Genomic DNA, 13,649 nt, shown 5'->3' with positions numbered 1-13,649 from the left:
GGACACCTGGCAACCCTACCTGTGTATCAACCGAAACTGAAGGCCCCGAGTAGATTCGCAGCCCTAGAGAAGGCCCTAACCACGACAGAAGTGCTGCAGCTGCACAGTGCATTAGGAACAGGCAGTGGAGGCCTCAGTCAAAGGATGCTCCGTCCAAGGGCTCTCTTCACTGCAGCAGGGTAGGGTTGGTGAGGGGAGGAAGAGTGAGCTGGCATTCCGGAGCTATGGCTGTGCTGTTCGTTACACAGTGGGAATCCACAAGAGCAGAACTGGGTGGGAGAGGAAAAATGCACCGTGTCCGCGACAGGCCTCTTCATGCCTCGCAGTCATCAGCCACAGCCCAGCTGCCAAAAACATGGAGCAAACGACAGGGTTATGGCAGAGCAAGGCATTGGCTCCAGCACTTGCAATCGACGTTAGAAGGATCAGTTGCGTTCCCCCCAACGTGCGCGTTGCCAGGGCACCGGCCAATGTTTGCTTTAGAGGAAAACAGCCAGGTAAGTGATCTGAAAGATCCCTTGGCCTCCAACACATTGGTGGGCTGTGGTAACATTCAGCTTTTTATGCACATTTGAAGCACAAAGGAAAAACAGCCTGCAACACTCATCGTTAAAAGACACACCCCAGCGACAGTGCCTGAGTTTTACCTTCCTTTTGTTTCAGAATGACAGAGGCCAAGCCTTCAGCCCTGCACTGAGACACCAAGTTCCTGACAGAGCACCCTTTCAACGGGATGGTCTGCAAAAATATTTTAAAATTGTTCTACAAATGGCTTATTCTGTGGACTTTCCTACTCTCCCACTGATGTTTATAAAGGTTGTTCTACAAGGGGAAAATAGATAAAAGCTCCACGGAGTCAGAGGGCATGCGGACATCAGACCTGCATGAGCGGGACTTACGTGATTATAGAGGAAAGACACTGAAATGGACTATAAAGGAAGGGCTTTCGAATGCATAAAGGAAACGTCAAGGAGGAAATGCGTGCTCACCTCAGCGCTGTCCTTCAGTTACAGTAACATGAGCTATTGAAACAACCGCAGGTACATTATAATTGCCAGATTGGATCAGACCTCTGGTCTACCTAATCCAGTATTTCATTTCTGACAGTGGACAGAACTAGCTGCTGCAGAAGGAGGAACAAGAAACCTGGCAGACAAGGAGTAACATGACCCCTCGTTAGATCTCTTCTCAATCCCTAATTGTCAGTAATAATAGAGATGTAGCCATGTTAGTCTGGTCTTGCTGAAACAAAATACAGGACTATGCAGCACGTTAAAGACTAACAAGATGGTTTATTAGGTGATGAGCTTTCGTGGGCCAGACTCACTTCCGCAGATCAAATTGTGGAAGAAAATTGGCATGGCCATATATACCAAAGGGATACAATCAAAAAAAGTGAACACACATAAAATTGACAAATCAGATTTTAGAACAGAGGGGGAGTGAGCGGGGGAGGTTAGTGTCTATGAGATAATGATATTAGGGCTGATAATTGGGGAAGCTATCTTTGTAATGGGTAAGGTAGTTAGCATCTCTGTTAACGCCCATTCGTAAAGTGTCAAATTTAAGCATGAATGACAGTTCTGAGGTTTCTCTTTGTAGTCTGGTGTTGTCTTAAACTGAAGCAGGTGGTTTAAGATCTCTTCCAAAACTTGTTAGCATTAAATTATAAAAATTCTATGGGTTTGCACCCTATCCAGAGATGTTCAAATCCTTTCACAAATTTTGCTACATCTTTGGCCTCAATAGCGTCTTGGGGGGATGAATTCCACAATCCCACACTGTGTGGGGAAAAATGTATTTCCTTGTATGAGTTTTTGAAATCACCATCTTTTAATATTCTCCCATGTCCCCCCGTTCTTGTGTCAGGCGTCACGCATGAGGTTTTCAGACAGAAACGTAATTGCAGAGGTGGGAACGTCCCTTAAGACTCCAGTGTTTGTACTGTATGATCCGATGGATTTATTGTCCCCTCAGGATTTTCTTTTACAGGCTGTATGCTGCATTCTACACGGCCCGATGCAATGGGAATCACAAAGGGATATACTCGGAGGAACATAACGCCAGCTCGCTCAGCTACCATTCATAACTTTGCAAGCTCGGTGCATGAATCAAAGGGAGAAGAGATTGCTAAATGCTCACTGGAAACCACGTTATTTCACTTAAGCAAAAAATAAATAAATAATGCAGACAGAAGCAAGAATTCATACAAGCGCGTCTTAGATTAGCAATAACAGGTACCATACATTAACAGAAAAAGAAAATGGATTTCCATACCTCCTGAAATGGGGTGAAGGAAGGCAACATTACCTAGTCGCTAATCTTGGGCTAGAAACTAAGAGAATGGGGTTCTATCTTGGGGTCTGCCTTTGTTTGCTGACCCCTGGCAAATCATTTAACCACCTTGTGACTCAGTTTCTCCATCTGTAAGATGGGACAGTTATACTTAACTATCCCGCTAAAGCGCATCAAGACAGACAGAGGAAAGATGTGAGCAAAGCACAACAGTTTAGACTGATTATTCCATGCCTCGGAAAAGAGAGTGATAAAACTGAGCCTATTTGTCAACAGGAAAATTATTTCCTTGGTTCTTCCAAGGACACATCAGGGGGAATATCTGTTTTCATAATGAGGCTCTGGCACCGAGTGTGAGGATTTCCTGATGCATTAGGACTCTGTTCCAAGAGCGTCGGACACACTGGCACCAACTCTTTAATGCTAATACCTAATTCTAGAGTCTGAATTCCACAATTAATTTTATCAGGATGGATACTAAAGAAAGAGCTCAGACTCGTACAGAGTAGCTTCTAAGGCAGGGGTGGGCAATACTTTTTGATGGGGGTACTCTAAGATTTTTGTAAGTAGTCAAGGGTCACACTTTTCTAGGCATGGGGTACAGAGTCTGGGATGGAGGTTGGGTGCAGAAGGGAGCTCTGAGGAGGGGATTAGGATGCAGGAGGGGATGTGGGGCCTGAGAGGGAGTTTGGCTGACATGTGACATGGGGGATGTGACATGGGGGAGGAGCTTGGGGAGCAGGGTCCAGGAGGGGGTATGGCCTGGAAGAAAAATGTAGGATGTGGTGTAGTGTCTGGGAGGAAATTGTGACCTGGGGTGAGGGGGAGAAGAGGAGTGCAGAGGGCTTGGGTAGTGACCTGGGGTGGGGGGGAGAAGAGGGGTGCAGAGGGCTTGGGTAGTGACCTGGGACAGGAGGAAGGTGATCTGGGGCAGGGAGGAGAGTATGGGGTGAGGCACATGGCCCCAGAAGACAGCTGCTTTGCGTGGCCTGGGGCTGTGGCAGGCAGGGAGCCTGCCTGAGCATCTTGGCAGGCTGCAGACTGGATCCAAAGGCTTGGAAGGCCAGATCCGCTCCCAGACTGTATTTTGCCCTTGTCCTAAGACCTTGTCTATACTACCACAGGCTGTCAACCCAAGTTACACAACTTCAGCTACGTGAATAACACAGTGGAAGGCGACACACTTAGGTCTGCTCACCATGGCATCTTCAAAGCAGTAAGTCGACAGTTGATGCTCTCCCATTGACTCCATCTACTCTTCTCATTTTCATGGAGTACCAGAGTCAACGGGAGAGCACGTGGCTGTCGATTTAGTGCATCTATACTAGGTTTGATAAATTGACCCGCACTGGAACAATTACTGCTGGGGGGACCAAGGGGCCAGGCTGGTATCAGGATATTAGACACACAAGGTGGGTGAGGCAGAAGAGGAGTTCTGTGTAAACTCAACCCCCCCCCAAAGAAGATGGTCTGATAAGAATATATTCTCTTGCCCACCTTGTCTCTCTAATTAGTGGCACTATACTGACAGTTCTGAAAAGACTAAAGACATTCAGATAGCCAACCAAGACAACACAGTTTTCTAATACCAATGCCTATGCATCAGCTAAGCTCAAGTCAAAATAGTTCCCGAGTCTATCGTGCATTATTTAAACCCCATGTGAAAGCTGCTCTGTTACCTCTATGTACAAAATTAATGTGTCGCTTTTATTTAGCTTGATCAGCTATAGAGCAAACCCTGCAACTGTAGTGGCATTACATAGCTGCCAAACCTTTTTAGACAGTCAGATTCTGCTGTGGCATCCAAGAGCAGGAGCTGTCCAAATTCAGTATCCACTCCAGGCTCCTGCACGATTAGTTATGCACACATGTGCAACGTGAGCCGTCTGTACTCCCATCGGAGGGTTACTGTTTTTTCAGCACATCCAGGAAAAGGCTAGTCCAACAGTGGCAGGCATACCCATTTTTAAAAACCTAATAGGAATGTGCCGTAAATATAAGCTCTGTTATACTATTTTATCAACAGGAAACAGTCAATAGATGCCTCAATCAGGCTACTTAGAGGGGAAAAAAATAGAAAAGTGATACCTTAAAATTAACATTACTGAGATGAGAGTGTCCGATCATGCTAATCCAATCCATTAGTGTGAATCAGTTCCAGTCATAGTCAGCATTGGTATAGCTTTGTTAGCAAACAAATGCATGGTGCTTAGACACTAGGATTGAAACAATGCAGCCAGATGGCATCAAATTAGCAATTTGTCTACAAATGGGCCGACTGCGCTAAAGCACACAGAAAACGCGCAATGGTGCAAATATCACTCCAAAGCTTGAGCTGAGCGAGCTACAGAAAACAAGAAGCCAACGCAGGAGATGAAAGGGGAAGAAGGGAAAATGCAAATAATCTCCAGCTCCATTGAGAACAGCGCCAGGACAAGCTTCACCTGGCAAATTACAATGAAAACCATCCGAGTTCAGATTTGGGGGCACTGCCCTTTCCATCTGCACATCCTGAACTTCACAGAGACACTCCTGAAATAGCTCAGCCATTTCCGGCTAGGGCCAATGCTGCAAGCGTGGAAGTTTTCAAGGGGAGATTGAGACACGGTGCCCTCCCTTTGTATAGCTACGATGGTGACACAGTGCAACACACGGCAAAGTAACCGATCGGAGCAGTCACACGCTGAAGGACCAAAATATGCCTCTCTCAAAAGCCTAGCGGCAACTTTGCTCCTTCAGTGAGGTTACAAAGCAGGGAGGAAAACCAGCCCGGCGTAATAGTCTTTCCTCCGTGCAGTAAAACGAAAAGGAGACTGCAGGGACTGTTGTATGGAAGGCAGGGACTCAGATAGCCATTTGCACTTCGTATAGAGTTGGCTCCGCCATCTCCTGACCCTGATCGGCAACACCGTCACACCCCATGGGCGATCTTTGACCAGGGACCCCTGGGCACGATGGAAGGGCCACTTATGCTATGGTGCATGTGGTACATCAGGAAAGGGGGAGTTTGGAGGATGAGGTGTGGGCAGGAACTGGGCAGCCGGTGCAAATGGAGATGCGTACATCTCTGTGGCTATTGCCATGCAGGGTGAGTAGGAGGAAGGGTGAGTAACCTCCATGTCTCAGTTCAAGGCACCGCCTGCCCAGCTGAAGCTTGGTTTAGGACTGCAGCATCCGCACACATCCAAGGCCCTGGCTGGCAGGTGGCTACAACAGAGCTCTGGGGTCTGGCTGCCATAGCAGCAGGCAAGCCCTTTGATGACCCTACGGCTAGTTGACTCCACTGACAGCGCCCAGGGTCTGGAGGTCAGTTGCGTGCCGTTTGGCTGTAGAATGCGCCACCCTATTTTTTGGCCTAACCACGGGCGCACTGAATGCCTGCATTTGCGTGGCCACCTGATCATCCTGCACGGCAGATTTTTAAGCCAATCTCAGGATTTTGGGGGCTGGCGGAAGGAAGGACTCAAGACTGGCCACAATAACTTCAGATAGTTTAGCTGTGCTGTGGAAGCATTTGAGTAAAGCCGCTCCTATGGAAACCCAGATTTGGGCATGACCTTGGTAGTGTCACACCTCAGTCCAGCTGGAGCAGGGATCTTTGCTCAAATGTCACTTTTGCACTCTAGGAAATGCTGCTTTTTCCAATCTCCTAGCAGGTGGGAACAGGCCAGCACTGCTGTCTCACAAGTAGTTTTCTGCTCCATCAATCCAGAGCAAGCGTTTGTTCCTAAACAATATCCAGGGATTACCCAGAGACAGCCAGCAGCTAGCATGAGTGAAATACAGATTAATGAAAACAAATGCTCAACTGCCTGCTTGGGCAACCCAACTTTATGCTGAAGTCACCTGGAAAATAACTCCCTTTCCAATGTCAGTGGCTGAACACTGTGGGACAAAGAGGAACCATTGTTCAGAGATATCTGAGAACACGACTGCTGGGTAATTCAGTTTGCCTCCCAACTACTGGTCGACCCAAGAAACTATTTTCCTCAAGAAATGTGTCTTCTGAATGCATGGAGTAACTATGGCGTCATACTCACAGACCCACACAGAGGTTAGGAACTGATGATACCCATAGAAACAAAGAATCCAGAGCCCATCCTTAGAGGTCCTATCACCGCGAAAGTAATCATTTTCTGGAGCATTTCTTGCTCCTTGAGACAACCACAAGACTAATCAGAAAACCACACATCAGTTGTGCCATTTTTTCAACTTCAGAGGCACATACTAACATGTCCTCCAGTGGCTACCGCAGCATAGTGTAGTTTGTGACCAGAAGCACGTCTGTACCCAAAGAAAGTCGACCCAGTCTTGTCTAGTTACATATTTATGGCCCTGTAGGACTGCGGAGTACACCCTGAGCCAGGATATGCTTTGAGTTGGCCTGACCATTTGCTACTTCAGTCCTCCTTTGGTATGATCGCTGACAAGAAGCCACATTATTAACCAGAGTTGCAATGCTCATTAGACTCCTTTTCACTGTGACTCTCTCCGTTTTCACCTTTCCTCCCTTCTCGCTCTCTCGCTCTCTCAGACAGAGATGAAAAGGGGGGGGGGGGGAAGAGAATTAATTTAGTCAGGAGGGGAAACCACAGCACAGAAAATAACCAGTCTTGAAAACGGAAATGTAAAAAATTGCAAATGCGGGCAGGAGATTGGGCAGCAGAGCTGGCTCCAGTGATCAGCTGAATTAGGAGAATAGAAAAGGATACAAAATTCATCTTTACTGGGCACAAATTATCAAAACGAGGGAAGAAAGAGACAAAAAATCATTTTGTTCTCAATACTGTGGGATGGCGAAGATCGGAGCCTTCCTTGGAAATAGCCCGGAGGGTATTTGTACTCTGTAATGAGCGTTCTACAGGTCCCTGAAGTGTCCATGGAAGGCTAAGTCTTCCCTGCCCAACAGAGGGAGGAATGAGGCAATAACCAATATGCGGTAGCTATCCTGCTGCAGAACGCCAGTGGAGAGGAGGCACCCTTCTGGTTTTGCACGAAGTAGCTCGGGGAGGACAGCACGGCACCTTGCTTGTGGCTGACCTCACCTCCTTACCTCATGATCCATATGCCGGAAGCCTTGTCACCACTAGGATTTTAGAGCAGGACAGGGAACTGGGGTTCGTTAGCCTGCCGTAAGCACTCGCCTCTTATAGTGGTGAAGGCAAAGCTGCACTACAATGCTGCACGTTGGTACAGACCAAGGAGATGCAGTTACAAGTTGGAGGGATGTCAGCGAAGCTTCCAACAATGGTCAGTGAACCTCAAATGGTCCTGGATTCTAAGACCAGGTGGGAGCACTGTGATCAGCCAGCCTGGTCTCTGGGAATACACTGGCCAGAGACCGGCCTCCAATCATTTCTAGAGCAGTCTCGCACAGAGCGGCTTGAGATCAAATATAAAGCCTAATCTTCCCATTTAGCTCCTCTTACTCACCGAGCATTGCTGCCCCCCCTCTTCACCACCCACTGACCATATACTCACAGGCAGAAGGGCTGAGAAAGGGGGAAGATGGCATGAAAGCTCACAGAACGGCCTGCCCAGCCTGGGGTACCACAAGTATCACACCAACAGGCGGGATCAAACCTGGGACCTCTGGAGCTTCATGCACGAGCCTCTTCCGCGTGAACTACAAGCCAGCTGGCTCTCGGCTGAGGCTGTAGAGCGGGCTCATTTTCTCTCTCTCTGTAAGAGGTCTCAGTGTCACCAGATGGGACCGCAACCCACCCCCGGTAGTTGTGTGGGTTATACCAGCAGCAAGGAATAGGTAGTGAATCCGGTCTCCCTTATCTCATGGATGGTCCTACCGGGGTCAGGCATGAGTTACAGTAGTAGGATTTGGCCATTGCTTAGCCTCATTTGCTTCACCACAGTGCACAGGTTACAGAAAATCCAGCAAAATCGCAACAAGCAAAGGTAAGTAAAACGTTCATCCACTTGGGCATCTGAAATTCCAAGAGGAATACTATTTCCGGCAGGATGCGCTGACGTCCGGTTCCCCTCCTACCAACAAGCTGGCTGTATAAAGGCAAAGATAATGACAGCAAAATGGCACAGGCTATACCATCAATGACTAGACACCTCTCCCCCTTACCTGACATGCGTTGTACAGCAGCTGATGCTCAAACTTCTTGATCCCCAAGATGTTCTGGAACATTTCGTACAGCTGCTCCTTGCTGAGGATCAGCTCGGAGGCAGCACTAGCGGTCATCCTGGCCTGCTGTTTACGGGGATCCTCCTCACCGCGGTAAATGGCATCAAATTTGGCCATCCAGGAGCTGAGAACCGTCTCCTTGCTGAGGCCGTCGATCTCGGGCAGGCTGCGCACCCTCTTCTCAATGTGCTTCTTGAAAACTTCTCGGGAGTCGTTGGCAGAGCAACCCCCGCTCTGCACCATGCGGGCCACACGGTCACTTTTCAGGAACACCTGCAAGGAGAGAGAGGTGGGGGGAGAAAGTGACTCTCTCTGCAGTCGCCGGTTACCGTCAAGCGGCATTAAAACCATGTTAATCTATATGAAGTACCGCTGGCCCCGCAAACCTAACTCGTTTGTGCAATATTTTCCAGTTTGCAGCACTGCTAGACTAGAAAGGTCACGCTTGGACTTTGAGATGTGGGGAAGCCAGACCACTTGGATGTAATCAGGACTTCACCGAAGGTCATGGGCATGTTGCACCAAACACATAAATAACGCCCAGAAAGCAGGGACGTATTTTAGTTCTAGCTACTGTTGGCACAAACGAGCTATTGTGTCCCTTCAATCATCCAACCACAGTCTGCAGTCAGCGTGAACCTGGACTCACGCCACTGAAGTCCGTGGAGTCAGGCTGTTTACACCAGTCTAACAAGCTACCAGTCATCTGGCATGTCACAATGAGAGCTGCTCGAGTTTGGAATGTTAGAACAATGCCGGGGGCACATATCTGCTGGCAGGAGAAGCAGTCAAAAGGTGAAGGATACAATTTCACTATTGCACGACTGAAATTTATCACTTAGCTAGATCCTAGCCCTATAGGCCAGATCCCTCAGCTGGTGTAAGACAGGCAGTCCACGGAGCAATGCTGATCTACACCAGCTGATCTACGTGGTGTTTGCATGTGCATACATCTTAAGACATCTTTGCTTTCTCCCTGGACTTGAATCTCCTACTCTGGGTTCACACAGATGGAAAAAGCTGCCCTCAAACCCAAGTATGGTCCTTGCAATTTCACTCCTTTAACCATTAAGTATTTTAATTTAATGTTAATGCCTGGCGGTAACCTAAGAACACCACACAGTGGCTGAATGCTCAGTGGGGGGGAGGGAGAATGCCATTACCTCTGCAGAAACAGAGATACTGCGCCCTGAGCAAGAACACCGGCCTCCCATCCATCAGTAGAACATCAGCATGCAAGCTGGGCCCTAAACTCCCCTCGCCCCAGAACAGAAAGCACCCAACAGGCTGCACACAGCAGGCAACAGTGATCAGACATAATCCTTGTTTAATTTAAAGAAATGCCTCCAACGCTAGGAGGCTACTTCCAAGCTGGCCACTTGGTTAAATCCATAACACTCAGCAAGGGCTAACAGCATAGCTGTAACGGTTTCACATCTCTCGTGGTTCACGGTGGGCTTTATTTTTTCTGGGTGAGCACACAGAGGCAGGCAAACGAATTATATTTGGTGCTGTGATGGTCACTACATTAAAAATAAAAATCTCTCTTCATGCTATTCCATTCCTAAGCACCTCCAACAGCACAGCCCGCTGGCCCCACAGATATGGGGAAGTCTAAAGGAGGAAGGAGGAAGAATCTTCTCTGGAGAGATAAATGCTCCTACAGATCCCGCCCATGGGGCAAAGCAATACATTTCTATCTTTGAAGGCGTGTGGGGTAATGGCATTCACCCCAGAGTGGTGCCCGACCTGAAAAATTGCTGGAGACTCTCACTAACAGATGACTGAGCTGGAATAGACAGCTCTGAAATCTCTGCAGCTTTGGCCTGATTGCCAACCTCGCTCCCTGAATTTGGCCATAGGTCCACACCCTGCACAACGTTTCATTCAACACGCCGTCCAGGCTCTCTCTGGTTCAGGTTTTTAAATAGCTGCAGATTGGAATGATCTCTGGTTTACTTGCAGTATGCTGTTCAGCCATTCGCTCCCTTGTTGGCTGTACAAGAATTCCACAGTCGAGGGGAGACAAAGCTGCAACTCAAGCTGGGCAGAAGTCTAGATTCTATAATAAATCCAGTGTGGTCGAAGGTAGACTATGATTCCATACATCATGACACCAGCTTACCCTTCAGTCTGAAGGAAGCGGCAGAGACTCACACTAGGCTATTGAACTAAAGCAGACCTCAGCAGACTGTCCTGCTGAGATGGAAACAGAAGGAGGATTCTGCAAGTTGGAGCTGAATTATTTGAACACAAGGCAGCTTTGCTTAAAGAATGCCTTTTCAAATAACGCATTGCAAAGAGTCTCCGAAAGCTCTCGTGTGCTGAGATTCTCTCTCTCCTACTCAGACCATAAGCAACATTGCTGACCTTCTAGCTGGACCAAAGAGAGAAAGAAAGCAAAAGACAGGGATAAAGTATAGCATCTTGGTAACCCAATGGCCAACTCGGAGACATCTCATATCATAAAGCAATAAAAGAAAAAAGTAGCATATACTACAGCCGTAGTAAGAAAAGGGCATTCCTGTTGTCACTCCGTGGGCAGCACGTGATCCTCCATCGCGTGTGTGTGTGTGTGTGCGTGTGTGCGCGCGCGCGCACACATGCACCTAGACCATAGCCCTGACCCTACTAGCCCCCTCCGTTAGAAGCCTTTGCTCCATCCCTGATACCACACAGCCCCGAAGCTCCCCACACGCAGGCCTTCTCACTCCTCACCATGGTCCCCCCCACACTCACGTGCCCACCTCATCACCCTCTCCCCTTTCTTCCACCCCCTGCCACCTGTGCCTCTTCACCCTGGCCCACCCGCTGGCCAGCTGAACCAGCCTGCCACGCAGGTGCCTCTCTGCTCCCTCCCCCAGCTCCTCTGCCCACCTGCCCGCTCACTGGCTCCCATGTGGGCGAAGCAGGGCGGGGGAAAAGGAAGAGGATGAGCAGGAGCGGGAGTTTGGTGTGGAGCGTGGGTGGGGCCACAGCCAAGACAACGAAGGTGACAGGCAGGAGAAAGCCTCTCTTGGCTTCTTATCCCCACCACCTGTGAGGCTATTACCATGGAGGATGTTAAGGTGGAAAGAGTTAGGCCAGGTAACAGGTGGGAATATTCTCCCTGTTACAAGCAAGGGTTCTAGCCCCCGATTTTAGTTTAGAACTCATTGACCGGAGACTGTAAAAGGCACATAATAGATTCATTTTATGTCAATCGCAGTTGATTTGTAGGATTAGAAAAATATAATGTTGACCAGAATGTACAGGAACTGCATGGCAGGCATGAGACATGGGATCCCGGGGCAGCGTGGCCCACGAGCTTTATATGAGGCCTCAGTGTGATGCTGTCACACAAAAAGCCAAGGTGATTCTGGGCTAGATGAACAGGAGTGTTGGAAGCAGGACTCGTGAAGTCATTTTCTGCAAGCAGAAGGGTGCGCCTGGGCACGCTCAATAATTGAAGACCTCAGGGATGGCCTGAGGACATGACAGGTTTTTATACCACTTCACGGTGTTCAGAGCATGCCCAGCTGGCTGCTGGTCTCGGAGGTATGACAGGGAAGGGGGATGGGCTGCAGTTATGAAGAGCAGGGTGGTTTTGGGGGGTGTGCATGGGAGAGGGAGAGTCAAAGAACCTGCTGCCTCCTTACATACATGCTGAGCACAGCCTGGCTCTGGTCCCAGAGTTACCCATGGCCAGGGCATGGTCACAAACCTTTGGCCAACGGAAAGAGGCAAACAGCAGCAGCAGGCCGAAAGGGGACTTGGAAATCCATCCTCTCTTGTTCCTGAAATGGCACCGATTCGGCTCTGAAAGCTCAACCCTGCGACTTTCACTTACGCAGCCGGCCTGTGAGCAATAAGACCATGGATCTGGTGGTGTGTCCCCTAAGGGGGGGACAGCGAAGGGAGTCACTGCATGGCCTTCTCCTTGCTGGTGAAGGGAGGTTACAGCCATTGCTTACTCCAGTTAACACAGGGACAGCTTTACGCGCACCTCAGAGCAAGGGGAATGAAATGCCACTTAGCAAAGCGGCATTTTGAGAGGTCTGCTTTGGCTAGCACAGCTTGGTGATCAGTTGGTCCAAGCAGGGGGTAGCCCATAAACGACCTGCACATCATAGAACTGGAAGGGACCTCGAGAGGTCATCAAGTCCGCCCCCCGCCCTCACGGCAGGACCAAGCACCGTCTAGACCATCCTTCATAGAAGTCTAACCTGCTCTTAAATATCTCCAGAGATGGAGATTCCACAACCTTCCTAGGCAATTTATTCCAGTGTTTAACCACCCTGACCATTAGGGTCTGTCTACGCTGCATTCCTCTTTCGAGAGAGGAATGCAAATGCAGCCGAGCAAAGTTGCAAATGAAGCACAGATTTGAATTTCCTGTGCTTCATTTGCATAATGGCATCCGGGCACTTTTTTGCAATTCCCTATTAAAAAAAAAAATCCGTCTACATGGGGTTATTTAAAAAAAAAAAAAAAACCTTCTTTTGATATTACTCTTACTTCTTAAAAAATGAGGTTAAAAAAAAAACCACAACAGCCCTTCTTTCGAAATAATCCTTAAAGTAACCCTGTCTAGACTATGTGGGTTTTTTTGTGAAATAGGGTATTTTGAAAAAGTGCCCAGGAGCCATTATGCAAATGAAGCATGGGAAATTCAAATCCGCGCTTCACTTGCAATTTCACTGGCTGCATTTGCATTCCTCTCTGGAAAGAGGAATGCAGTGTAGACATACCCTTAGGAAGTTTTTCAGAAAAGGATGAATGCAGGGAAGAAAGCTGGAGAGATAGGGGAGCTGCTGATACAGCTGCAGCGGGAAATCAGTTTGCCAGGGAGACACTGCGTCTTCTTTTAGAAAATAAGCTTTGATCTCAGCAGGCTTCGGGTTGTCCAGTGTGAATATGGCCGGGCGAGAACTATCGTTGCAGAGTTCCCACGGGTGCACGTGGGTCAGTATTGATTAAAAAGAAAAGCAAACACTTCTTTCACTATGCAAGTCAGCTATTCCTGTGGCCGGGTCTGGCCACAAACCCTCGCCCCTGCATGGATCAGTTATAATGCTCAGTCCACAGCTGAGCAGGTAACAGGGAAGTGGCAGGAAGAAAACGAAGGCTGTCATTTTCCTAATGCATTACAGGTCATCGGTATCCCAGCAGTGCCACAGAACACCCCTGCAACCAACTCCTGGGTAAAATGGCTAGCAAGTCT

General features: G+C 48.5%; 1 protein-coding gene across 8 annotated transcripts in view; it reads right to left on the bottom strand.

The window, feature by feature from the left end:
* CADPS (calcium dependent secretion activator) overlaps nt 1-13,649 on the bottom strand; it is a 418,422-nt gene that overhangs the window by 295,411 nt on the left and 109,362 nt on the right. For all 8 annotated transcript variants that reach the window (XM_075938477.2, XM_075938474.2, XM_075938479.2 and 5 more), the window contains exon 3: nt 8,387-8,719. In XM_075938477.2, the coding sequence (XP_075794592.1) occupies nt 8,387-8,719 (333 nt within the window). The remainder of the gene's footprint in view (nt 1-8,386; nt 8,720-13,649) is intronic.

This window comes from Pelodiscus sinensis, chromosome 11 (assembly GCF_052426305.1).
Source record: "Pelodiscus sinensis isolate ZL-2025 chromosome 11, ASM5242630v1, whole genome shotgun sequence".
Taxonomy (NCBI): domain Eukaryota; kingdom Metazoa; phylum Chordata; order Testudines; family Trionychidae; genus Pelodiscus; species Pelodiscus sinensis.
Note: the sequence above shows the minus strand (reverse complement) of the source record. Positions and strands in the feature narration are given on the sequence as shown.